Here is a 24812-nt window from a genome sequence, read left to right as displayed (position 1 = left end):
GCAATCCGCCCAGCCAATCAGACACAGGAACCTTTTTCTCCCACGGAAGTACCTGCTCTCTAGCAGTGACTGAAAAGGGGGTAAAAAAGGTTCTCATGAACTAATTTAGTTCCTGGGGTTCCTTTTGGTGTGAACGCAACTAAATCGTAGTTCTCAGGAACCTTTGTGGGAAAAGTACTTGGTGTGAACGCGCCTATAGAATCAGATATCAGTCACATTTTACTGTTCTATGAGTACAGCATAAAGGTGAGGATACTTCTGTACTTTTACTCCAAGAAGATGAGAATACTTTAACTTACATTTATGTTCCATTGAATAATGTTGAAGTTGGTTCATGCTTTCGAAGCATTTGTTGCAGTCTTAAATGGCGACATCTGCTGGGCAGCTCCTTGTGTTACATTTACAAACCCAAAGAAAAAGAAAAGTCCTAAAGGTGCTTTCTGAGTCCTCAAAGATTCAAAGATATCCAGATTCCGATCTTTGTTTTCCAAATCAAAACAAGGAGGGCAACTGGTTGGCTACCTGGACAGCAAAGAAGTTTATTGTGTTACCTTTAGGAAATCTGTCACAATGCTTAAAATATATCAAACATATTTGTTAAAAAATCAGACAAGCTTCCCAGTATACAAAGTAATAAAAACAATCTTAAGTCTTTTCAGTCACACTTAATGGATGAAGGCATTAATATTAATTACTTTTTTGTATATGACGTAACAAATTTGCCTTAATTAAAAAGAACAACACAATTGGTTTCTTAGTTGAATTCAATAAATGGGTACTTTATTTCATGTAATGTTGTAATCGTTTAGGTATGGCACGATTTAATACAGTTTTGTTTTGTATTTTACGCCAATATGCGTAAGTGTTTGTTGTTTATTTTGCCTAGGAACTAATGTTTGTTCATGTACTGGTACAGCGTGTTTTGTTGATACACTGGACAACTCAACATGGGCTGACGTCTTTATTTGAAGCTCTGCTGAAGTCTGTGACACATTTATAATTTTGACAAGGTTATTCGGAAAAGGAACTTTAAAGATTAATCTCCTTTCGCGACATGCGGCCAACGAGGTATTTGGTTTATGTTTTCATGCGTCCTATTTTCATTTATATATTTTCATTCATATATGTGTAGCGTACTTTGCTAATGTGTTTGGCTATGTATGTGTGTAATTCGTTGTTAAAACTCCAATAAATAAACGCCCGTTTTAAAGAACCGACCTGTGTCTGTGTCGTGAAGAGAGCTACAATTATAATCCAATAATAATTGAATCAACTACTCTCACTTGTGATATTATAATATATGTAGTATTTCTAGTTTTTTTAACATAAACTTCTTACTTTTGATTCCGGAGGACTCTTGGTGGCTGCTGAGCTTCAATGTCTTCTCAGCGCTCCGTTAGAATAAAGACAGCTGATCCTCACACAGTCACACCTTCAGCACCTTATAAAGCGTCTGCTTCAATCAGGTTGACTGCCAGATGAGAGAGCAGCTCTGTGTTCAGATGACAGCTGAAATGTGCTGCCTAAAAAGCTTATCTGATCCGAACAAGACAACGGAGAAACCCCCCCACCACCTCCACCTTCACAACAGACTCCGCCGGGAATTCACTGAGATCTGTGGACGCCACGAGGAGACGTGCTGCTGTTTGAACTCACTATTCAAAGAAAATAAAAGATGTGAGAGATGATTGTTCCCACGACAGAAGACACATTGAACAGGGAACACTCAGTTTGGTTTGTACTGTCAGTTTGAGGCTGGATGAAAGCATCAGGAGAAGGACTGGTTCACAGCATCTTAGTTAGCTAGCAGCCCTGACAATGTTCTGCTAATCCAGCCACTGAATGTTGGGATATTTCAGTCTGGATCTAAGCGGTAGGGCGATCCAAATTACCATCCATCGAGAAAAATACTACTCTATTGCTAAGTTATTCAAGTCTTTTCCACATTAGTTAAGGCTAGATCACAGTTTCAGGTATCTGATGTTACATTTAATCAACATCATTTAATCCACTTTGGTTTTTCCTGATCCTCTTCCATTTATATTTCTTTCACCTCCAGGCGAATAACTCTTTATTCAACTCTACATTTTGTCTTTGAAAGTGTTAACAATATCAGAGTAATGCATATTCCACGGAAAAATGACACGGAGCCGCTTTGTCGAGGCTTCCTACTGAGATGTCATTGCAAATTATCCATTGGATGTTTAAAGGTGGTTAGCATCCATGTTTTTTTTGTTGGTGCAAGAACATCGGCTAGTTTGCAAAGTCGTACTTCCTGATCTCCGGTTGCTACTTAGCGGTGAATCACTGCATTTCTTTGGCGTCATGAGGTTGCCAATTAAAGCCAAATAAAAAATCTGTGCAAGTTTGTGGCAGCCATCTTAATATTGGTTTGTCTTTGTTGATTTCAGATCGTCTTAAGGTTGGTCCCAAGGTTCAGGTGAGATTATTTAAAACACTGTTGCAAGACTTTAAAGAAATCAGGGACTAAAACAGCAGAAGTGGAAGTTGTTTAAAAGTTTTTGATGTGTTGAAAAACCACAGAACTTAAAAAAACAACCAGGCTTTTGAGACAATTAACTCATTTTGTGAAATCTTTCATCAAATGGGTGATTTACGTGACATGTTAAGACCACAAACATGCCATTCCTCGTACAACCAGGTAAATTGAGGTTGAATTAATTAGAAGAAAAACAACTTTAAAACAAATTTAAGTCAGAGTTTCCCCCCACCACATAACTGCAGTCTCCTCAGGGCTTTGACAAACACACTTATATCCACTCCAGCAAACAGACCAGCCCGACTCTGATCTGCTTAGCACACAGCAGCACTGAAATTGAAAATCAATTGAGGGATGATGAATGGTGGCCATTAGCCAGCCGTGGCGCCGGGCTGGATTCAGTAAATAACAAACGGTGATAAAAAAGGCGACCGCGCCAAAGACGTTCAGCCAGCGGAGACGTTAGCCGGCAGCATCCTGTCAGAGCTGATGAATGGCCCAGCTTTGAGAAGATCCCAGAAGACTATTAATTATACTTTCAATGTAAACGTAATGGAGAAACACAAATCATCCACAGCAGCAGAAGCAGCAGCACGCCAAGGACAGAAACCCGAGAGTCCTGGACCAGAACCAGGACGAGTTAATCTGCAAGAAATCTTTATTTATTCTCCGGTGGAAGAGAGATGCTACTTTAAACTACAACAGCAACTTATCTGTAGCCTCCTTATGTCACAGGTACTTTTTGACTGTTTTAATGCATTAGAATATATTTTACTTTTACTTAACTAAACTACATTTGGGAGCTGCTGTCATCCTATTTTGTATAGATTCATTACTAACATAGCTTAGAAAATATATGATATTTACAAATGATGCTCTCTTTTAGTACATTGACTCGAAGGAGCAGTAACAACAATGGTAAAAGGTCAATGTCATAGCATCACACTTTTTAGGGAGGTATTTCCCTTTGCAGAGGTGAGTACAAACTTTATAAATGTAAAAACAACACTAGATCTTTGTGGAGGACACATATCTCTCTCCATACTTTAAATCAAATATCTTTCTCTTAAACTCTGTTAGAGATCAAAAAGTATCAAAGATACAAATGATGTCCAACTGAAACATCAGGAAATAATGTCTATAATTTGTAATTAGGTTTAATTATTTTTGTTCTGTCATTTGATCGTGTAGGGAGGGCTTCACTTCATTAAATAAAACACAGCGGGTCTAATTGAAGTTGGCTCTTTATAATTTGTAATGCCCATCCAGATGGTAGAGTTTGTCATTCATTTCCCCCCCTGTTCACTCAAGACTCTCATTAGCCGGTTAATTTTGAGCTCTCAGTCATTTTGTTTAAATCAGAGAAATTACCTCCTGTTTTCTTTACGTTTTTTGACTGAATTAAAACAATGGCAGGTCTTTACTATGAACTCCAACATTTACAAGCATTTATGTTTTATTGCATTGCCTAAAGATATTTAAATAAACACAAGTTTGTACTGTCAAATGTACCGTTTAGAGTTCAGGGTCTCCACAATGTTAGTGTGTAGACATGTTTCTGAAAGGTACTAACAGGTTTTTGTCATTTGTGAGGACAATGCATTGCTTTGAAGTAATTTGTTAATTGGAGGCTAGTAATACCAAGCATGTGCCTGACAGAAAAAGATGGTCAATTTTAGAGGAGAGATACCACAAGGATCATCTACTGGAAGAGTCCCCACAAGGACCAACTACAAGTAGAGTCCGAGAGTCCCCACAAGGATAATCTACTGGAAGAGTCCCCACAATGACCAAATACAAGTAGAGTTCCCACAATGATAATCTATAAAGAGTTTCCCCACAAGGATCATCTACTGGATGAGTCCCCACAATGACCAAATACAAGTAGAGTTCCCACAATGATAATTTCTCAAGAGAGTCCCCACAAAGATCATCTACTGGAAGAGTCCCAACAAGGACCAACTATAAGAAAAGTCCCCACAGGGATCATCTACTGGAAGAGTACCCAAAAGGACCAACTACAAGTAGAGTCCCTAAAATAATAATCTCTAAAGAGAGTCCCCACAAGGATCATCTACTGGAAGAGTCCCCACAATGAACAACTACAAGTATAGTTCCCACAATGATAATTTATAAAGAGAGTCCCCACAATGATAATTTACAAGAAAGGTCCTCATAAGGATCATCTATAGAGTCCCTACTATGATCATGTACCAGGAGAGTCCTCACAATGTTCCTATGAGAATAGAGTCCTCACAAGGAACATCTACGAGGACAGTCCCGACAAGGATTAACTGAATAAGAAAGACCTGACAAGGACAATGTAAAAGATTCCCCACCTCTATGAGCCCAACAAGGCACAAATGTCAACAGGTTTATGTCCCCACAAGGTGATGAATACAAACACACAGATTGACACACAATACAGCATAAAGACGCCAAGAAAGAAAACCGTAAGAAATTACATTTGGAGTGTATTTTTATTATTAATAATAATCATAATAATAATAACCAGAATGCAGTGTAACCTTCAGTCATTCTAACTGATCTGAGAATATATTGCAGAGAATAATCACAGTTATAAAAATATCTTTCTTCACACGTCCACAGTTGTGTTGGTGGCTTTTTTAAAGTTGTTATTGTATTGCCCCTCACACCACCCCCCCCAAAATGCAAATATAACATATAACCCCAGGGTAATAAATGAGGAAGAGTTTCTCCACTGCAGCATAGTCTTTGACGAGGCAAGACGACTATTACCATATGGACGGAACATTTAACGGTTTTGTAACAAAGGTCTCAATTTATGTTTTGCCTATGAGAGCCTGAGTGACTCAACTGATTTCAAAGATTGATATGGGAAAATTCTTACAGCAAACATTGATGCAAAAAGTGTGTTTTATAGAACAGGACTTCTGGGAAATGTGGTCTCTAAATAGGAGACAGTAAATATCCCTGCCAATGTGCTATAATATACTTTTCTAGCATTGTATTTAAGTATCTGATTTCTCAATGGGAAAGTGTATTTTAATTTTAATTTTATTTTTAAGTCTTTCACTAGGATCCACAAAAAAGAAACAATGATCAGTTGTTGGCTGCCATCTTTGTTTGGACCCCGTTATTTAAAGAAACCCATTTGTGCTAAGATCAGATGTGACTAATCATCTCCAGGGATGCCACATACACAGAGTTAATGTGATAATCATGCAGAGGAGGATAAACTGACACCCAGAGGAGCTATAATAAAAATCAGATTATTAGCTGCAGTGGAAAAACAAATAGAGAAGAAAAGTGTCGCCACAGGGATGAAAAAAAAATCAGCATAACATTAAAAAGAAATGATGTTTATCCGAGAGTATGAGTTATCTAATAAATCCTCTGTTAAACGCATCAAAATCTAATGTGAGGGTAACAGTGGCTGAGATGTAAGTGATGAATCAGCATTATTCTTAAGTAAAAACATTACAAACTGGGTTTTTTTTAAAATCACAGCGAATCCTAAACACTTTGCGAAACCCACTGTCAGTTAATCAAATTGACTGATATTCAATTATATCAAATAACAGACCCCACATTTTCTGTTTCATTCAGATATTTGTTGCATAAATGAACCAAATGATGCTGAAAAACATGTCTTTAAATATTTTTTCAAGTTAAAATGATTATTTTCTAACATATGATGTGAAACCACTTTAATCAAAATGGCAGTTGTGTGGTTTTTTCAGTAAGTACATAAGCCCCTTTCTGCCACAAAAAATATAACAAATAATGATAAAATGTTAGGAATGGTAAAAGACTGTTAATAAAATATGAGCTATTGAGCCATAAAAATTAATTTATAAGTATAGCAAAAGTTACAATACATGTCATCAGAACCTTTAATTCTTAAAGTGAACTCAGTTACGAAGGGAAAGTAAATAAACTGTAATCATTTCTAGTCAATCCTTTGAGAATTCAGCCTAAATTATCACAAAGTTTTGCAATTTTTCGGTCTTTTAGATTTGGGATTAATTACAATGAATCTTTATAATTCTCAGCCTCCAAACTTTTTATACCTGTTTGTCTTTTTTTGGCAGAAATGGGCTTCTTAATAATACCTAAGATGCAGATCTGATGTTTCCATAAAGGTGTGTTTTGATGCGTAAACTGTTTAACAAACATTTATGTATTTTTGTGCTTTTTTCGATGAATTCTCACTATGGATTTTGGTTTGTAGTAGAAATGTTTTATCAGCAGAACGTTGATTAAATCTCAAACCATTAACTAACAAAACAAAAAATACTGCACCTGGGTTTTCAATCTTCCACATTTTCCTTCAGTCTTTCCACAAAAAATAAACTTCAATTTAAGATCCCACCCTTGTTGAAACAAAACAAAATGAAGTACATAAAACGTGTAAAGATTCCCCCTGTCTTCATAATATTATAGGAACAATATAAGATTTGATTTTTAAATACATGTTTCATTCTCCTTCTTCCAAAAACTCCGGCTCCAGTTTTTGTCGATTAATATAAGTGAGGATTTCAGGTAGAGTCAAAGTCTCCGCCTCCTTCTGAAATCTGTTATTTTGAAATACTAAAATAGTTCAGAGAGAAATCCCATTTGCTTCAGGCTTGAAATCGTCCGAGCAGGTTGTCTTGTATTTTGAAATATCCAGTCACAGATCCTCAGATTAGGATTGCAGTGTTGTTCTTTAAATCGTTAAATAAATCCAAGGAGCTTCATGTCCGTATTAGTTTATTTGCTTCCCTTTGTGTCTTTGTTGCTGCCTCTTCTATACGCCATCGAAAATGGCTTCTGTTTTCCCAGAATCCTCGTCGTCATAAACATTTTCATCTCAATAAAAGAAAAAAATCTGTAAGAAACTAATTCTCTGCATAAGTAGACCAAGAAATATGAATTGGTTGATTTCTTCTCCTTGGCCATTAAGAAATAACGATGTCCGACGGTCTCTTGTTTTTTCGATTATATTTTTTCTGCGTTCTTTTACTCTGCGAGTCTGAAGGCACTTGATGTCGTGGCAGAGAGGGAACTTCTCCTCAGACAGACAGACGTCAAAATAACATCTTCAAGTTCTTTTGTTTTTTAAAATACTGTCGTAACCTCCCACTGAAAAAAAGTCAACTTCCCCCGCAAAAACAGAGAGATGCAGTTCGTCCGTCCAGCTTGCGTTACAGTACTGTTGATCTGTAGAAGGGTAAGGAGTAAGGAGGGGGGAGGTATGAGTGGGGTGGTATGATGGTGGGTGTTTAGGAAGGTTGACATTCAAGCTGTTATTTCCTCTTTTTCTGACTGAAGCGCCTGTTTTTCTGTGCTTTGTGACGCTGAGCTGAAACCAAAGGTCATCAATCATCACAGGAGAAACCGGATCAAGGTGAAATACCAAATAAGTGATTTTCAGAAGTTGCTTCGAAAACAATGTTTTTAAAATGCTGTTGGATGATTGGCAGCTACTCTACTTTTTTACAAACTATTTCTTATTGTTTTAACACTCGCTCAGGGGGGAATGCACACATAAGACAGTAGCTTTGAGGTATAACTCTGCAATTGTTCTGCCTACTGTTGTCTTGGAACAACATGTATACTATTCCACATGAATAATTGCCCTAAGCTGCAAAACTTCATGGGTGTGTTTGCGCTGTAATATCAGTAGCTCTCCCTGAGGGAACACAGGGATTTCAGCCTTTGAAGACCATTTAAATGCACAAAAATTGAAAGTTAAAAGTTTGATATTTTAGTAAGTGAACTTATTCTCTGGCTGTCTGAGTTAAGTGTGTAGAGCCAGGATGTTGTTAGCTTAGCATAAAGAGTGAAGGCATTTAGAAGCAGCTAACCTGACGTGTCTCCATGTGACCTCCTGACCTTTTGTGCCAGCCCTCTCTGAAGCTCTGACCTTATCTTTGGTAGTTGGGGGGGGGCGGGGTGTTTAATGATGGGGGATGATGGGATTGAAGGGAGGGTAAGAAGAGTCAAAGGATGTGGCGTCCTGTAGAGAGGGGGGGTCACCTCTGCCGGCCAATCAGAGCCAGACTCAGAGTGATGCACAGCTGCCATATATGGGGTGAGGAGGGGGGAGCAAGTGACCTTAGATCTGTGTGGGAAGAGAGAGAGAGAAGTTTAAAAACAAGAGCATTGATTCATGTTTTTCTGGAAATTCAGTTGAAATTGTGGGCAGACCTGAAGCTGGGGCTCCCAACCCGATGTTTGGGGGCAAATGGCATGTTTCCCTACTTTAAAATATCACTTTTTTCAGATTCTATTTTACTTGATGATACTCACTGTTTGGGGGAGGGTCTTTACATTCGCCCTCCTCGATGGTTACATCATCGATGGCGATATCTCCCTCGATGCCTGCGCCTCGGACTCCCTCCATCACCATCTGCCGCACAGGAAGACAGGAAACTGAGCATTACGGAAACCTTTTACTTCAGTAACAGTAATAATACCACACTGTGAAGGTACTCTGGAAAATATTCCTGAAGTAAATGTATGTTAGTGTAATCAAGAACATGAATAACTTTCTCCTTTATACTTTTATTTTTCTATAATTATATTATTATGTGTCATGGTTGATGTAAAAGCAGGATTTTACGTTTGTAGCTGGGTGAAAAAGAGCCCTTATAGCTATTTTCATCGTGGATTAAACTGATGATTAGTTCCTCCATTAATAGATTGTTTTGTTTTTTTAAAGGAAAAATTGTGAGATTACGCAGAGCCCAACAAGTCACCTTCTACAATGTTTGCTTTTTAATATAACTAAAGCTGTACAAGTATATAATAGCAGAAACAGTACCTCAAAAAATGTACTTAAAACTGTTACTTAAGTATGGCATTTTAGTAAATATACTCACATTTTGCACTTTTTAAATCACACAACTGATTGAGAATTGGGAATATGATTGACAGATTTATCAAAAATGAAAATTAATGGTTAATAATAACAGTTTTTGTTGATGTTTTGATCCATACAGGTGCCCTCTGGGTGCTGAAATAAAGCGAGAGGGGGTTTGTACCTGGAAAGGTGCGGTTGGGTGGATGTTGACCTTGGCTCGTCGCCAGCGGTCTCCTTGGTTACCGGTCAGACTCCAGACGGATGTGTCCGTCACCGTCTGAGTCTTCTGACGCAGAAAGACGTTCAGAGCTCCTGCAGACACGAACACACAGGGCTTTATTGTTGTTATAAACTAATAAGTCTTCACTGAAGGTCACAAGATTTACCAAAGATTAACCACAATGCATCACTTTAAAGAGAATCAGGAGTTTTGCTTCAAAGTTCTCACAATCTGCTTAGACAACAAGCATGGCTTTATTTATTATATGGCTGTGCAGTGATGACGTATGTCTTTAGCGCGACCTGGAAGTAAGCGTCTTAAGGGTTCCCTCCACAAAGAGCCAAGGGGAATTTCCATTGGATTTCGGAATATTGCAGAAAAGAAAATCTGAAAAAAAGTTTATGATACTTAGTTTTGTTGAGCAGGATAATCCCCACATATTAATGCCACGATTTTTGAAGCATAAATGTAAGCACCAGAAGCTAAAAGCTAACATTAGGCTATCGACGAACTTCAGCACAGTCGTATGACTTCACGTCACCACCGCTAAGCTAAAGGCGGGATGAAATGTAGTCGTCTCATTTAGTCACTTGTTAGCAACTGCTGTTTTTTAATTCACCAGTGGGGTATTCACTGAAATATTTAGTTTTTTTGAATAAAATGTAAATATCTTTTCCGCTTTTGTTAACCACAGACCTTATTTCTGGCTTCTCACCGAAGACATGGTCACATAACCGTTGTATTATGTATTATACCGCGTACCTGAAACAGACCGTGCTGCAGACTTACCGATGTGTTTCCCGTACATGTGGTAGTAGAAGGAGAAGCAGTAGGTGGGGTTGGTGTTGACCGGGGAGGAGGAGGAGGTTTTGGAGTTCATGTTGAAGGTGGGAGACAGCAGCCGGGCCGCGTCCCCCTCCAGCCTCGGCCTCGACGTCTCGATGTACATGTAGAAACCTGTGGGAGAGAAACATTTATTATATATGCAGTTTATTGGCGTCTGATCTGGTATGAATGCAGCCTTAGCAAGCTTAGCAACAGCTAACACAATAGAGAGTCACAGTGACGCGTCCTAAAACCCAGAAGTAAACTCCTTCCGGTTCCTTCGACAAAAACCAATGCAATTTCTCCATAGGATTTTGGAAAATATCTGGAAATAAGGTCTGTGGTTGAGACACATCTAAGAGACAGATCACGTTTTATTCAGCCGGATAATTTCCACATGTCTACCCTACTTTTATAATTTTCTAATCATAAATCTATTGATCATAAATTTATCGATAAGATGGTTGTATACCACCGGAAGTGATAAAATGCTAACTTACTTCCGGGTTTTAGGACGTGTCACTGTGGCACTCTGTTAGCCAGCTAGCTCCTGTTAGCTTGAGCAACAACATGAGTAAGATTCATCCCGAACATGAATGTTTTACCACATTTTGTGACAATCCCTTATTATTCCAGAGATATTTCAGTCTTATGTTTATCAGTTACACACGGGAACTAATCCTATTAAAGTGTTGAGGGAAAAAAAACACATTAAAGGTTAAACTGCTTACAAAGTCATGAAAACAGTTTTTTTTTATATTATTTGATTATTTTCTTCAATACCTTTTTCCACATCTCATGACCTTCATTCGCAGGTGGAGTTTGCTCAAATAAATATTCATGATTAAGGAAATTACAATAATAATCCAACCGAGCCCAGTATGATTCATCCCCTTGGAAACCTGAATAAATACCAAATGTATTGACAATCCATTTCATTTTTCTTTCAGTTCTGACCCACATCGGGGGATTAACCAACATTACATTGAGACACATGTTGACATATTTAGTTATGTCATGTTCCATTGAACAATCTATTATTTTGTCTTGTCTTAGTATTGTCATACTGAAATCAAGTGCTCGTAAAAACAGAATAGACAATGAAAGAAAATGTAAAATAACTAGTGCAGAGTCCATTAGGCTGATTGCTTGTCCTTTGATATTCTGCTTGCAGGTTTTTTGAGAAATGTAAAATAAACAAAACATGCTCAAATTCAGATGGAATTTTCCTCTCCATTTAATTTGAGCTGCAGAGAAATGGACCTGTAACCTTGCCTTGCTTCCATTGACCTGCACAGATTACAGTGAGAACTAATATATAATATATATAATATAATGCAACCGTCCTGAAAAGAGCTGCAGCAACAGCAGTGATAACAAATCCACCTCTGGCTCATCCGCAACAAAAACAATCCTCACAAATTAAATTGTACACGAGTGTAGAAAACACTCCGTCTCGCATGTTTCCTGTTTGACAGCGGATTTAAAGCGCTTTACCCCGAGGCTCTCTTTAATGAGATTCTGCTGCAGAAGAAAAGGAAGAAGAAGAACGGGCTGATTCTCCAGCAGGAAATGAAGAGGAGACAAAGAACAAACAGTGGCCGTCACACATCAGCTGTGTGAGGAGTTATTTTAACCTTTGTTTGCTCGGGGATTAAACTCTCGGCACGGATATTTTATATTTCTCCCTGTTGTACAGCTAATCCCCATCATACTGTGAGCTGCTGCACTATTTTAATAAGCAGTGTATTTACAGTAATACACACTAAAATGTGTTGTAAGCAGATATAAAGAAACTTATTTTGATTTTAGTTACACACAGGAACAAATCCTATGAGGTGAAAACACAGTTATTAAAAGTTTTTAATCTGGTTTTTAAAGAGGCCCTGTTATTCTTCGCTTCCTGTAGTGTGTTCTGTAGGTTTTAGTGCATGTAAATGGTCTGCAGAGGCTAAAATCCCTGTGTTCCTCCAGAGGCTGAGGTGCTGTTTACACGAGAACGCAAACGGTTTTATCCGCTACTTTTCTCTTTCGTATAGCCCGTTCGTTTACACGAGGCCGTAACGGAAACGCAGAAACGGACCCCGCAAACGATAACGGGTCCCAAGGTGGATAGATCTGCAAACGGAACGCTCTGGCTGGTGTCTACGCCCTATACGATTATTTCCTGATAACGATGAAGCCATAGCCCCGCCTCTCCCCACCTCTGCTGCTCACATCTGTAGCATGGTCAGTAGCTACTGACCATGCTACAGCAGGTCTGTATCTGCAGCTCCTCTACCACAACCATCAGCAACAAGTGGACATGGAGAATTACATGAACTACATGTTGCTAAATCCACCGCGGGGCACAAACAGAAGGGCAACCATGCTCGGGGGTCTTCTTCGCTGCTTTTGGTGTATTTTGTGGCAAAAGTAGAGCGCCACTTACAGGCCCGGCATATGTACTACAGCGTCTCCAGCGCTCCCGAGCGGTCTCGTGTGAACGGAATACTTTTTTGATATCGTATTCGGTTCGTTTGCGTTTCATATGCGTTTGCGTGTAAATGGGGTCTGAGACGTCTCCATTGTACTCCTTTGTTTACTTCCGGAACATAGTGACATCACTGTGTAACAGTAGCGCTTCTATTGGCTAGCGCTCCAACACATTGTACGTGATAGGCTAATGGGCGGGACATCTCTAAGCAGGTTGACCAATCACAACAGAGCCGGCCAGCTAACCAATCAGAGCAGACTGGGCCCTGGTTTCAGACAGAGGGTGAAAAGAGGTGTTGCTTTTTGAACATTAAAGCATGGAGACATGATAAATATATATATTTTTAAAGACCTGAGTTTAATAGCAACCAATTTCTGCCAGGAAATTATTATTTAATATATGTTAAGTCAAATTTACGAGAGATTCTTATTTTAGAATATGTCAAAAATAACTAGGTCGTTTATTTTGAAAGGACTAAAAAATATTAAAGACTTGTATATATATTATTTAATTGGGACTGACAGGATGAGTGGTTTTATTTGTATCATTCCTAACATGCATCTATGATTTTCTTTTGCTCGTGTTAGCAGGAGTTTGTTTTTTCCCCCCTGATGTGAAAATAAATTGTTTTGCTGTCAGAATGTGTGAAATCACGTCAATAAGAAATGAACGGCCTTGTTTAGATGGATCGGTTCTTTTCATATCACAAAGGAGAAAAAAAACTGTTGTGATGAGTTTATTTCTGTTTTCACTCCGGCTATAAAAGTCAGATTGGAAGTTGACAGTTTAAAGGATGATATGATTTCTTCATGTTCAGATTCAAACCAACAGTGAATGTATCTGCTAAAAAATGTTGTGTGTGTATCAAAGACGGATATATCTTCTTCCTCTGTGCCAAATGGCAAAGTGGAATATACTGTTTACAGGACTGGGAATAACAGTAAAATATAAGTGAACATATACGTTTTTCTGGTTGTAATCTTGAGAACGCATTGCATTTTAAGGCATAGCACTTACTCACTGTCTTACAGCGAAAAATACTGACTAGAGCAACAAATTAGTATTAATCTGCTGCTGAAAATAGTCCTTAACAAAGGCATTATTTCCTCCTGTTTGTTTGATAAAAAATATCTGTTATAGGGAAATTGCTGAGTCTTTGAAAAAAAAAAGAAATACTATACTATATTTACTTTATAGATGTTTTTACACCTTCAGTAGGATCCAATGGGGTTTCCCTGTTTCTGTCTCACTACCTCAGGGCCGGGTCTGATGGCCACGTGTTGACAGCCAATCACATTTGATTATTTAGCCTCTTCCTGCCTGGAAGGGCTGCAGCAGGTTGTGACTCACTTTGCTGTTTCACACACTGCTGCAGCTGCACTGTGACACTTCCACACATCTAAGGGAGTGCATGGTTTATGTTCCCTGATGCATTGTGTCCCCTCTCCGTCTAAGTAATAATCAGGTGTGCAGATCCCTACAGGTGTAAGGGGGCGTGTGCTCGCTAGAGAGAGCATTAAAAGGCATTCAGCTCTTTAGTATAGTGTTAACTCGAGAGAAACATCAAGACGAATTAGACCTAACCAGAGCAGCTTCTTGCATTGCATTTCTTTGCTGGGATAATTGTTTTGTAATTTAAAATTAAAGCACCTCTTTTCACCCCCTGTCTGAAACCAGAGCCCAGTCTGCTCTGATTGGTTAGCTGGCCGGCTCTGTTTTGATTGGTCAACAGCTTAGAGATGTCCAATGACGTACAATGTGTTGGAGTGCTAGCCAATAGAAGCATAAGTGTTACATAGGGATGTTGTTATGTTACAAAAGTGAATCCAATTTGTTTGTTTTTTTGTTTAAATTGGACACTCCTCATTTTTGTTAATGCTGGTGATTTACCTAAATTATTATCAGCCCTTTTCCTAACCAGGTTTAAGCATCACTGTAGCCCCTGTGCTGCTTTTTATTAGCTGTAACTAAGAATAAAAGTTGCCCTGATTGATATGTTTCCTCCCGAGAGACGCCCTCACTCTCTCTTTTCCTTCACCAAGAAGCTGACGTTGAGTCTAACATTTTGTCAGCTAAAATAATTCCAGCTGTCAATTTGAAGCATGTGAAGCTTGTGATAATATTCGGAGGTGACAGCAGACTGATCCGTCCCAAGTGTTCAAAAGTAAGAAGTGCATTAACAAACTTAAGCGCTAAACTCTGAACTGTCACTGTTTTATGCAGATCTCTTAAGTTATCTTCATGGAAGTGAAGATGTATTGGAGAGTTTGACGGCTCGTCTTATTACGCCTACTTACAGTTACAGTGCCAGTGTTGACACTACAGACAAAATTCAGTCAGGCTTTTTCCTCGCTGACAGACAGTTTGTGTTTGTGACACGCTGCTGCTTACTGATAACGCTCCTCCGTCTGTATGGGAGGGGAAATGCCAAACTCCATTGGGAGAAGTGACAATTTAATGAGCGTTCAAGTGATTCCAGAGATCCCTCTGACAGTCAGACTGTAGGTGTGATCCCTCTGACAGTCAGATTGTAGGTGTGATCCCTCTGACAGTCAGACTGTAGGTGTGATCCCTCTGACAGTCAGACTGTAGGTGTGATCCCTCTGACAGTCAGACTGTAGGTGTGATCCCTCTGACAGTCAGACTGTAGGTGTGATCCCTCTGACAGTCAGATTGTAGGTGTGATCCCTCTGACAGTCAGACTGTAGGTGTGATCCCTCTGACAGTCAGACTGTAGGTGGGATCCCTCTGACAGTCAGACTGTAGGTGAGATCCCTCTCAAAGTCAGACTGTAGGTGTGATCCCTCTCACAGTCAGACTGTAGGTGTGATCCCTCTGACGGTCAGACTGTAGGTGTGATCCCTCTGACGGTCAGACTGTAGGTGTGATCCCTCTCAAAGTCAGACTGTAGGTGTGATCCCTCTCACAGTCAGACTGTAGGTGTGATCCCTCTCAAAGTCAGATTGTAGGTGTGATCCCTCTCACAGTCAGACTGTAGGTGTGATCCCTCTGACGGTCAGACTGTAGGTGTGATCCCTCTGACGGTCAGACTGTAGGTGTGATCCCTCTCAAAGTCAGACTGTAGGTGTGATCCCTCTGACGGTCAGACTGTAGGTGTGATCCCTCTCAAAGTCAGACTGTAGGTGTGATCCCTCTCACAGTCAGACTGTAGGTGTGATCCCTCTGACGGTCAGACTGTAGGTGTGATCCCTCTGATGGTCAGACTGTAGGTGTGATCCCTCTGACAGTCAGACTGTAGGTGTGATCCCTCTGATGGTCAGACTGTAGGTGTGATCCCTCTGACGGTCAGACTGTAGGTGTGATCCCTCTCACAGTCAGACTGTAGGTGTGATCCCTCTGACGGTCAGACTGTAGGTGTGATCCCTCTGACAGTCAGACTGTAGGTGTGATCCCTCTCACGGTCAGACTGTAGGTGTGATCCCTCTCACAGTCAGACTGTAGGTGTGATCCCTCTCACAGTCAGACTGTAGGTGTGGTCCCTCTCAAAGTCAGACTGTAGGTGTGATCTCTCTGACGGTCAGACTGTAGGTGTGATCCCTCTCACAGTCAGACTGTAGGTGTGATCCCTCTCACAGTCAGACTGTAGGTGTGATCCCTCTGACGGTCAGACTGTAGGTGTGATCCCTCTCACAGTCAGACTGTAGGTGTGATCCCTCTGACAGTCAGACTGTAGGTGTGATCCCTCTCACAGTCAGACTGTAGGTGTGGTCCCTCTCACAGTCAGACTGTAGGTGTGATCCCTCTCACAGTCAGACTGTAGGTGTGATCCCTCTGACGGTCAGACTGTAGGTGTGGTCCCTCTCACAGTCAGACTGTAGGTGTGATCCCTCTCACAGTCAGACTGTAGGTGTGATCCCTCTCACAGACTGTAGGTGTGATCCCTCTGACGGTCAGACTGTAGGTGTGATCCCTCTGACGGTCAGACTGTAGGTGTGATCCCTCTGACGGTCAGACTGTAGGTGTGATCCCTCTGACGGTCAGACTGTAGGTGTGATCCCTCTCACAGTCAGACTGTAGGTGTGATCCCTCTCACAGTCAGACTGTAGGTGTGATCCCTCTCACAGACTGTAGGTGTGATCCCTCTGACGGTCAGACTGTAGGTGTGATCCCTCTGACGGTCAGACTGTAGGTGTGATCCCTCTGACGGTCAGACTGTAGGTGTGATCCCTCTGACAGTCAGACTGTAGGTGTGATCCCTCTGACGGTCAGACTGTAGGTGTGATCTCTGACATCTTTATGTTTTTTGTCACTTCCTTTAAAGCCTTTCTGTCACAATTAAACATTTGAATTTAACTTTGTTTATCAAGAATGAAAACACTAACCCTATTTTGCTGTTGTCCTTGTTAGATTTGCCATCCTCTGTCCGTGTCTATTTTGTATTTCTTATAATATTATTAAATGATATAAGTGGCATAATAGATCTCCACTGCAGGAAACCACTATTTTGATCAGTAGCTTCTTCAATGTATTTATTACCTGACCTTTGTTGCTTGAAGCCAGGATGCTAATGTCAAATAGAAAGCTAACCTAACCTGTTAGTTCCCTTTAACTCAAATTAGCTTATTAATTATTATATAATTGATATTTCTGGTCCTTGATTTTGATTGGCTAAACTACTTTCAAAAGTCAATTAGATACAAAAGGAGTGCTAACATTACTATTATCCAGAGGTGTGGAGTCGAGTCACATGACTTGGACTCGAGTCAGACTCAAGTCATCAAATTGATGACTTGAGACTCGACTTGACAAAATCACAAAACACTTGGGACTTGAGCCTTCTGACTTGAGGTGACTTGATAATTTAATGCAGGGATCTCCAACACGCCGATCGCGAGATGCCGCTAGAAGAGCAGAGTCCCGTCGGGGAGAGCAGAATCTCCAGCCGCTTCTACTCTTGCTGAGAATCCTTGCAGGCAGGGGCGGGACTTTATTTAGCTGGGCCACCATGCGGCCAATCATATGCGAGGACACACTAGGATCATACCATTATGTGAAAGAAGGGTGGGGGGCACAGCAGGTGTAGTGGTACAGGCCGGCTGCACAGAGCGACGGGAGCCGGATTTAAATGCAAGCGCGTCGGAAAAAGTCAAGAAATTAGCGAAAACCGAAAAAAGAAGCAGCATCTGGCAGCATTTCAATGATATTGGAGAAAGCAAAGCTGAGTGCAGGATTTGTAAAATGAAAATAACCTTCAGAGCAGGTTTTTATTTTGGCACTCAGGATTTATTGTCAGAGGTGGGAGAAGTTTAGATTGAGTAAAAGTTCCAGAGTGTAGGAATACTCGGTTACAATAAAAAGTCCTCCATTCAAAATGTTACAAGTAAAATTACAAAAGTATTAGCATCAAAATATACTTAAAGTACCACCTGCAGAGGGATCTAGATTCAGGACTTCTCTTCCCCATAGAGACCGCCTCGCTGCACATTATCCCTCGCATAAAGATAGATTGTGGGTCCCTTATAACATGTTGTACACAGTGGAAATAATCATTCTGGTCACCTCAACATCAGGGATCTTATACATTAATCTCCTTCTGAATGAAACCGTCACGGTAGCCTTACCTTACCGATCCCTCTTAAATAGAAAAAAACACGTTACTTTACCAGCAGAGAGAAAATAGATTATTAAATTATTAATGTGAATATTAAAGAGCAGTTTGATTATTAAGTATTATTCTGTTGATCAATGTCATTACATTTGCTGAAAAGCGCATAATGACTTGTTTATGACTCGTTTTGTCAAAGTTTAGGACTTGGACTTGACTTGAACTTGCCCATCCTGACTTGAGACTTGACTCGGACTTGAGCGCAAAGACTTGAGACTTGACTCGGACTTGCAAAACAATGACTTGGTCCCACCTCTGCTATTATCATCCAAACCTTAATTCCAGCTAAGGATGTCTATTAAAAAAAGAAACCTGCAAAATCTGACAAAATACAATATATTTTAAAAACTCAGGATTAAAGTAACGCTGTTCCAGTAAAAATTTGTTTTCTTTTAATGATATTTTCAGTTGAGCTTTGAGCGAATGTGTCCTGTGTTTCTTCTCTGAATGTTTTACAGTAGAAACAAACTATTTGCTCGGCAGCAGAACAAACTGCAGCGTGTCCGTCAGGCTGCTCTCATTCAGTCAGCTGAGGCTCCTCCGGGTGCTGCGCTGCTGCGTTTATTCTCAGCCTCTTATCGTGTTGAGAGTGGGCGTCGACTCTTCTGAACGACACGAATCAGAAACGGTCCGTCTCGTGAGTTCAGAACAATGATTAAAACTTAGTGTCATTGTTTTATCCTCAGCCCTCCGCCTACTCTCAGGGCTGCTGGCGTCGAAAAAACACAAAATAACGAGAACGGAGCAGAACGGTAAGAAAGGAAACAGTCTGAACATCAGCTGTAAGAAAACTCACACACTTGAGTTTAATGATGTCTCAGACTGACACAGAAAGAGAGGATTAAGGAAGCCATTTGATATCTGTATCAGAGTACGCTGATTTGATTATACATGCATAGGTGTCGTTTATTCTTGGGGCAAGGTCTTTTGGAAATGGCCAATTTTTCCCCACTACTTTTGAAGTACGTGTGTGTGTGTGTGTGTGTGTGTGTGTGTGTGTGTGTGTGTGTGTGTGTGTGTGTGTGTGTGTGTGTGTGTGTGCTCAAGGCTTGTATTAGTCATACGTACATAGCTACAGTGTAGTTATGACGATGAAAATCTTAGGTCACAGGCTCCTCCAACAGTGCAACACAATAAAGCATAAAAACAGAAAGTGTGTGTGTGTGTGTGTGTGTGTGTGTGTGTGTGTGTGTGTGTGTGTGTACCCGTCTTGGTGCCGGCGTGGTCGGTGCTGGGTCCGGTGTTCGGTGTGTATTTGCTGTCTCGCGTGGCGGCGCTGTGACGCGTCCAATCGAACACGTCCGTTTTGTCCTGAGAGAACAAACACACCGCCTCGTCCTCGAAGCCACACTGGAACTCCCCTGAACACACACACACACACACACACACACACACACACACACACACACACACACACACACACACACACACACACACACACACACACACACACACACACACACACACACACACACACACACACACACACACACACACACACACACACACACACACACACACACACACACACACACACACACACACACACACACACACACACACACACACACACACACAAATTACATATAGTAGAAGCATAAACTTAAAGGGAAATACATTTAAAGTGTGATCTGTTTAATTATTTGTGAAGATACTTACTGAGATGTGGGTTAACAGGAGCTGTGAAGGGACAAAAGATAATAATTTAATATAACAATATACAACCTTTTTGTCCTATTCACATCCATGCGTGCATTAACCATTTACATTACATTTAAGATTATCGTATCAGCAAATGTCAAGGAAATAAAATGAAGGAAATTCCAGACAACACCAGGAACCTTTCTTTCAGAATAAAACAAAAAGTAGAGATGTGAACTTAGCGGCAGGTTTGACAGTCAGCTGTTTTCAAATTGGATTTTCAGGGCGAAAACTAATTACACCACATGTCTGACACACTCAGTGCAGCTGTTGGAAACTGTGAGTGCACAAACAGCTGCTGCGTCGTTTGGCAACAAGCTTGTGCTTCGTTATCAACCAGCACTAATTTTGTGTGTGTGTGCTTGTATTTATATCATAGTGAGGACCACTTTTTAGTACTTGGAAGTGAGGACACTATATTGTAAACATAGCTCGCTCCTTATTTCTGGAACATTAACTCCACCTGGGCGTTTCTTAGCAAAAAGCATCTTATAGCATTTAAATGGAAGCTGGAAAAGTGTCATTTCTTTTATTTTGAAAATTTGTGTAAATAAATCACACAGTCAGAAAATCTATTTTCAAGGGAAAGATTAAGTATTTCACAGAATAATAATAATTCCTTTTTTTTGATAGAGCGGTTTTACGGGGTATTTAAAGATACTTTACAAAAAAAGTTCTTAAAAGCAACGTTAACATTTCACGTTTTTATTACATTTGGTTCAAGTTCTTAAACTCAAACACTGATTTTCTGTTTTGAGTGACAATTGATGTAAAACAAGAAAGGGTATTTCAATTTGAAAATTAAACAAGTCATCATCCTCTGCTTCTTGTCAGTTGTAATAATCTCTCTGATTAAAATGTCACTTTGAACACAAAAGTTCAACACCACTTTTTTCTACTAGCTCGGGCGCTGACGTATCATGAACGTCTGTTTCCTTTGAACTGCAAAAATAATATCCAAGTAGCAATGAACCAAGTTTGTCCTTTAACACAATCTGAACATCTGTCCTGTTTTCTGCAGGTTAAAAACTGCAACCTTAAAGAAAATAACACAAAGTGTGTGTGTGTGTGTGTGTGTGTGTGTGTGTGTGTGTGTGTGTGTCCTGCAGGCGTGTGTGATGTCGCAGCGTTTTAGCAGCGCTAGTTTTGAGTTAGTGCTACAGATCTGGGACAGTGTGAAGATAGGAGGACACACACACACACACACACACACACACACACACACACACACACACACACACACACACACACACACACACACACACACACACACACACACACACACACACACACACACACACACACACACACACACACACACACACACACACACACACACACACACACACACACACACACACACACACACACACACACACACACACACACACACGAATATCAGATACAAATTAATAAACAGATGAACAGGTGAGGAAACAAAGTAGGGTATGAAATCTGGAGTAAAAAACTTCGTCCCTCAATTCCTTTCAGGGAACACAGAAAGCGCTGCAGGGATATCGATGGAAATTGCGTCTTTATTTCTGAGAATAAACGTCTGTTTCGCACCAATGATAATTTGGTGATGGTATCATGATATGAACATTAAGAAAGAAAGTTGTCTCTGTCGCTCAAACGATACAAATAAAATCCTTCACACAAATTCACTTTTTAGTTTCATTTTGCTGCAGCCTTCGTCCACAGCAGTACATCGCTTAGTTTCCCTGGAGGCATACCGTATTGACTATGGATAGGAAAAAAAATCCTCTTCACTCTTTTACTGCCTGAGATCGAATGCTGTGGTTGTATTAAATGTTCCAATTGCTAGGACTGTCTTACGGTACGTCTACACTACAGGCATCAAAAAATGCTTTCAACGCTTCGCCCATTCACTTGAATGGGGTGACGTAGAAGATTTTTAATCTTCGCCGAACTGCATTGTGGGGAGCATGGCATGGCTTTGCAAGCATCACGAGCATCTATCGGCATCAAAAGTCGAACAATGTTCAACTTTTGAGGCTCGATGCTTGGCATCAGCCAATCAAATCCCGTTTATGCAAATCCCGCCAGTGCAAGTGCTAGCCAATCAAACCGCGTGCAAGCTGGGAGAGCCAGACCGCAGTTCATTTCCTCATATTCCAAACGAGATATTACGGTAGCAAATCACCCGGTTCTTTACGACCGGAACTATTTACCGGGATACAAACCGGAGGAACCAGGCATGGAGGGAGGAGGCAGAGACAGTGGGTGAAACTGGTAGGTTTTCGCCTGTTTGGAGAGTTTATATCCAGTTTACTTCGTTTTAACATTGCTATTGCTTTGTATGTCGGGGGCGGGAGATTCATGTGATTGGTTGCTCGCAAACAATCGCCAAGCTTCAGACACGCCCAGCTTCAGGATTTGTTCATGCCTGTAAAGTAGACGGGCCGTTAGGGAATACAGCTTTAAGATGCGCAGCTCCGCTAACTTGGAACAGTCTGCAAAAGGAATGGAAGTTGAGCAGTTTGGTTCCATTACATGTTTTTAAAGCAAGGATAGATGCTATCCAATCGGAAACTGTTGGTATCTGTAAATGCTACGAGCTATACAAACTGTAGTCAATGTAAATATGCCATATGATGTCCTCTTTGTTTTTCTGTCATGTTTGTATTCATGTTGGAACCTACTTGCAGCAGGCCACCATTGAAAAAGAGGTCAATGATCTCAATGGGTTTTCACCTGAATCAATAAAGGTTTTGAATTGAATTGACTTTAAAGCAGAAACCTTTGAGGAACATTGTATAAATCATTATGAAGTATTATAACATGTTATGTTGTCCACAGCTGCTCGTCACTTTATAAAAACATCTTCATATTGGCAGTAGCTCAGCCTGTTGGCTTTTTGACTTTGGTACCTAATGGTCACTGGTTCGAGTCCCATAATGACCAACAAAACCAATCAAAGGTGGTGTGTACTGGTAACTGTTCACTTTGTGGGCCCCTCTGAAGACCCAACTGCTCCTTGATGCCAAAATATTGCACCTCTCCATAAAATGCATGTATTTATGAATGTATATCAGACCTAATGCGTTAAGGATGGAGAGTGAAACCGGAATATTTCTGTTGTGGGATTAATGAAGTCCTTGTTCTTCCTGTTCTTCTTGATCTTATAAATCCTTGCAGACACGTGAAGGCAGCAGGGCAACTACAGTACGTTGATAAATGTGATATTTAATTGACTTTACTGCAGCTCAGAACAAACACCTGTAGATGTCGGGTGGTGAACTTCCTGTTTGAATATCCCCCCGTGAGGAGTTAATGTGACGATCAGGAGGAGGTGAGCGGGGCGAGGCGTTCACTGACAGTCTGTCAAAACTCCACTTCAGAGCAGCGAAAGGAATCGTCTCTTTTCTTTTGTTTTCGTTGTGTGTCGTCGCGTCCCGCTGTGAGTGTGTCATCAGTCACTTCTCTTTTTTTTATTCCCGTCAGGATTTCTGTGTGACATTTATTTTTTATCTTGTTTTTCCAGTGTTTGTTTTTCATAGAGAAGCAGTGTGTCAGCAACACAGCACCGCAGGAAATAAACAAACATCTCTTAAATCTCATATTTAGGTCTCAATCATTCTGGGATGAGCACAGGTATACATATTAATAAACATGCTATCCTCTCAAGCAAAGCAAAACAAATAATTCTAAACCTTTATTTTTATCGTAACAGAGACTTTTTTTACATTGAATCATATTTCCTGTTTTCTGAACTGCTGTTGATGTTGAATCTGTTGATCTAATATAGTCAACATAATATTTCAGACAGCAAACCCACCACTGTGAAAACTATTGTCCCTGCTTAACAAACTGCTGTTTTTATTTTCAGATTATTTATATTAACTTTTAAGTTGCGTTTTTTCTTTAATCGATGTTCACTCCACTTAGCATGCTGAAATGTTTTGCATTAATATCATAAAAGCAGAACAAAGGAAATTATTCAGTGCTGTCCTTTTGTTGCGAAACAACTTTGCGGGAAGTGTGGAGTTGCATTGGCAAAAGCTTAGGCTACCCTTTATAGTTAGCACAACGGAGTAACGGTACGTCCACACAGCAGCGTTAAAATAATCTTGGAGGTGGGCGTGTCTGAAGCTTGGGGATTTTTTGCGACCAACAACCAATCACATGAATCTCCCGCCCCGACAGACAAAGCAATAACAATGTTAAAACGAAGTAAACTGGATATAAACTCTCCAAACAGGCGAAAACCTACCAGTTTCACCCACTGTCTCTGCCACCTCCCTCCATGCCTGGTTCCTCCGGTTTGTATCCCGGTAAGTAAATAGGGACTGGCCATAAAGAACCGGGTGATTTGCCACCGCAATAATTAATCTCTCCTCCATTTTGTTAGGAATATAGGAAATGAACTGCGGTCTGGCTCTCCCAGCTTGCACGCAGTTTGATTGGCTAGCGCTTGTACTGTCAGATTTGCATAAACGGGATTTGATTGGCTGACGCTTCCACCTCAGCTTCAAAAGTTGAACATTGCTCAACTTTTAAATCCTGAGATGCCTGGAAATCTCCGCTTTGCTTTCCCACAATGCAGTTTGGCGAAAAGTGAGGCAAAGTGACGTCACCCCATTCAAAGTCAATGGGCAGAAGCGTTGGAAG

At 40.4% G+C, this 24812-nt stretch overlaps 1 protein-coding gene across 1 annotated transcript in view; it reads right to left on the bottom strand.

Annotated features, from left to right (window-relative positions):
* Positions 1-4961: 4961 nt before the first annotated feature.
* Positions 4962-24812, bottom strand: part of LOC307046953 (MAM domain-containing glycosylphosphatidylinositol anchor protein 2-like) — a 128884-nt gene continuing 109033 nt past the window's right edge. The window contains exons 12-17 of the mRNA XM_079693624.1: positions 20139-20159; positions 19685-19840; positions 10342-10509; positions 9514-9644; positions 8780-8879; positions 4962-8591 (exon numbers count right to left, since the gene is read on the bottom strand). Coding sequence (XP_079549750.1) covers positions 8503-8591; positions 8780-8879; positions 9514-9644; positions 10342-10509; positions 19685-19840; positions 20139-20159 — 665 coding nt within the window. The 3' untranslated portion in view covers positions 4962-8502. The remainder of the gene's footprint in view (positions 8592-8779; positions 8880-9513; positions 9645-10341; positions 10510-19684; positions 19841-20138; positions 20160-24812) is intronic.

This window comes from Notothenia rossii (assembly GCF_949606895.1).
Source record: "Notothenia rossii genome assembly, chromosome: 7".
NCBI lineage: Eukaryota > Metazoa > Chordata > Actinopteri > Perciformes > Nototheniidae > Notothenia > Notothenia rossii.
The sequence above is the reverse complement of the archived record's forward strand: the minus strand, read 5'-3'. Positions and strand labels throughout refer to the sequence as shown.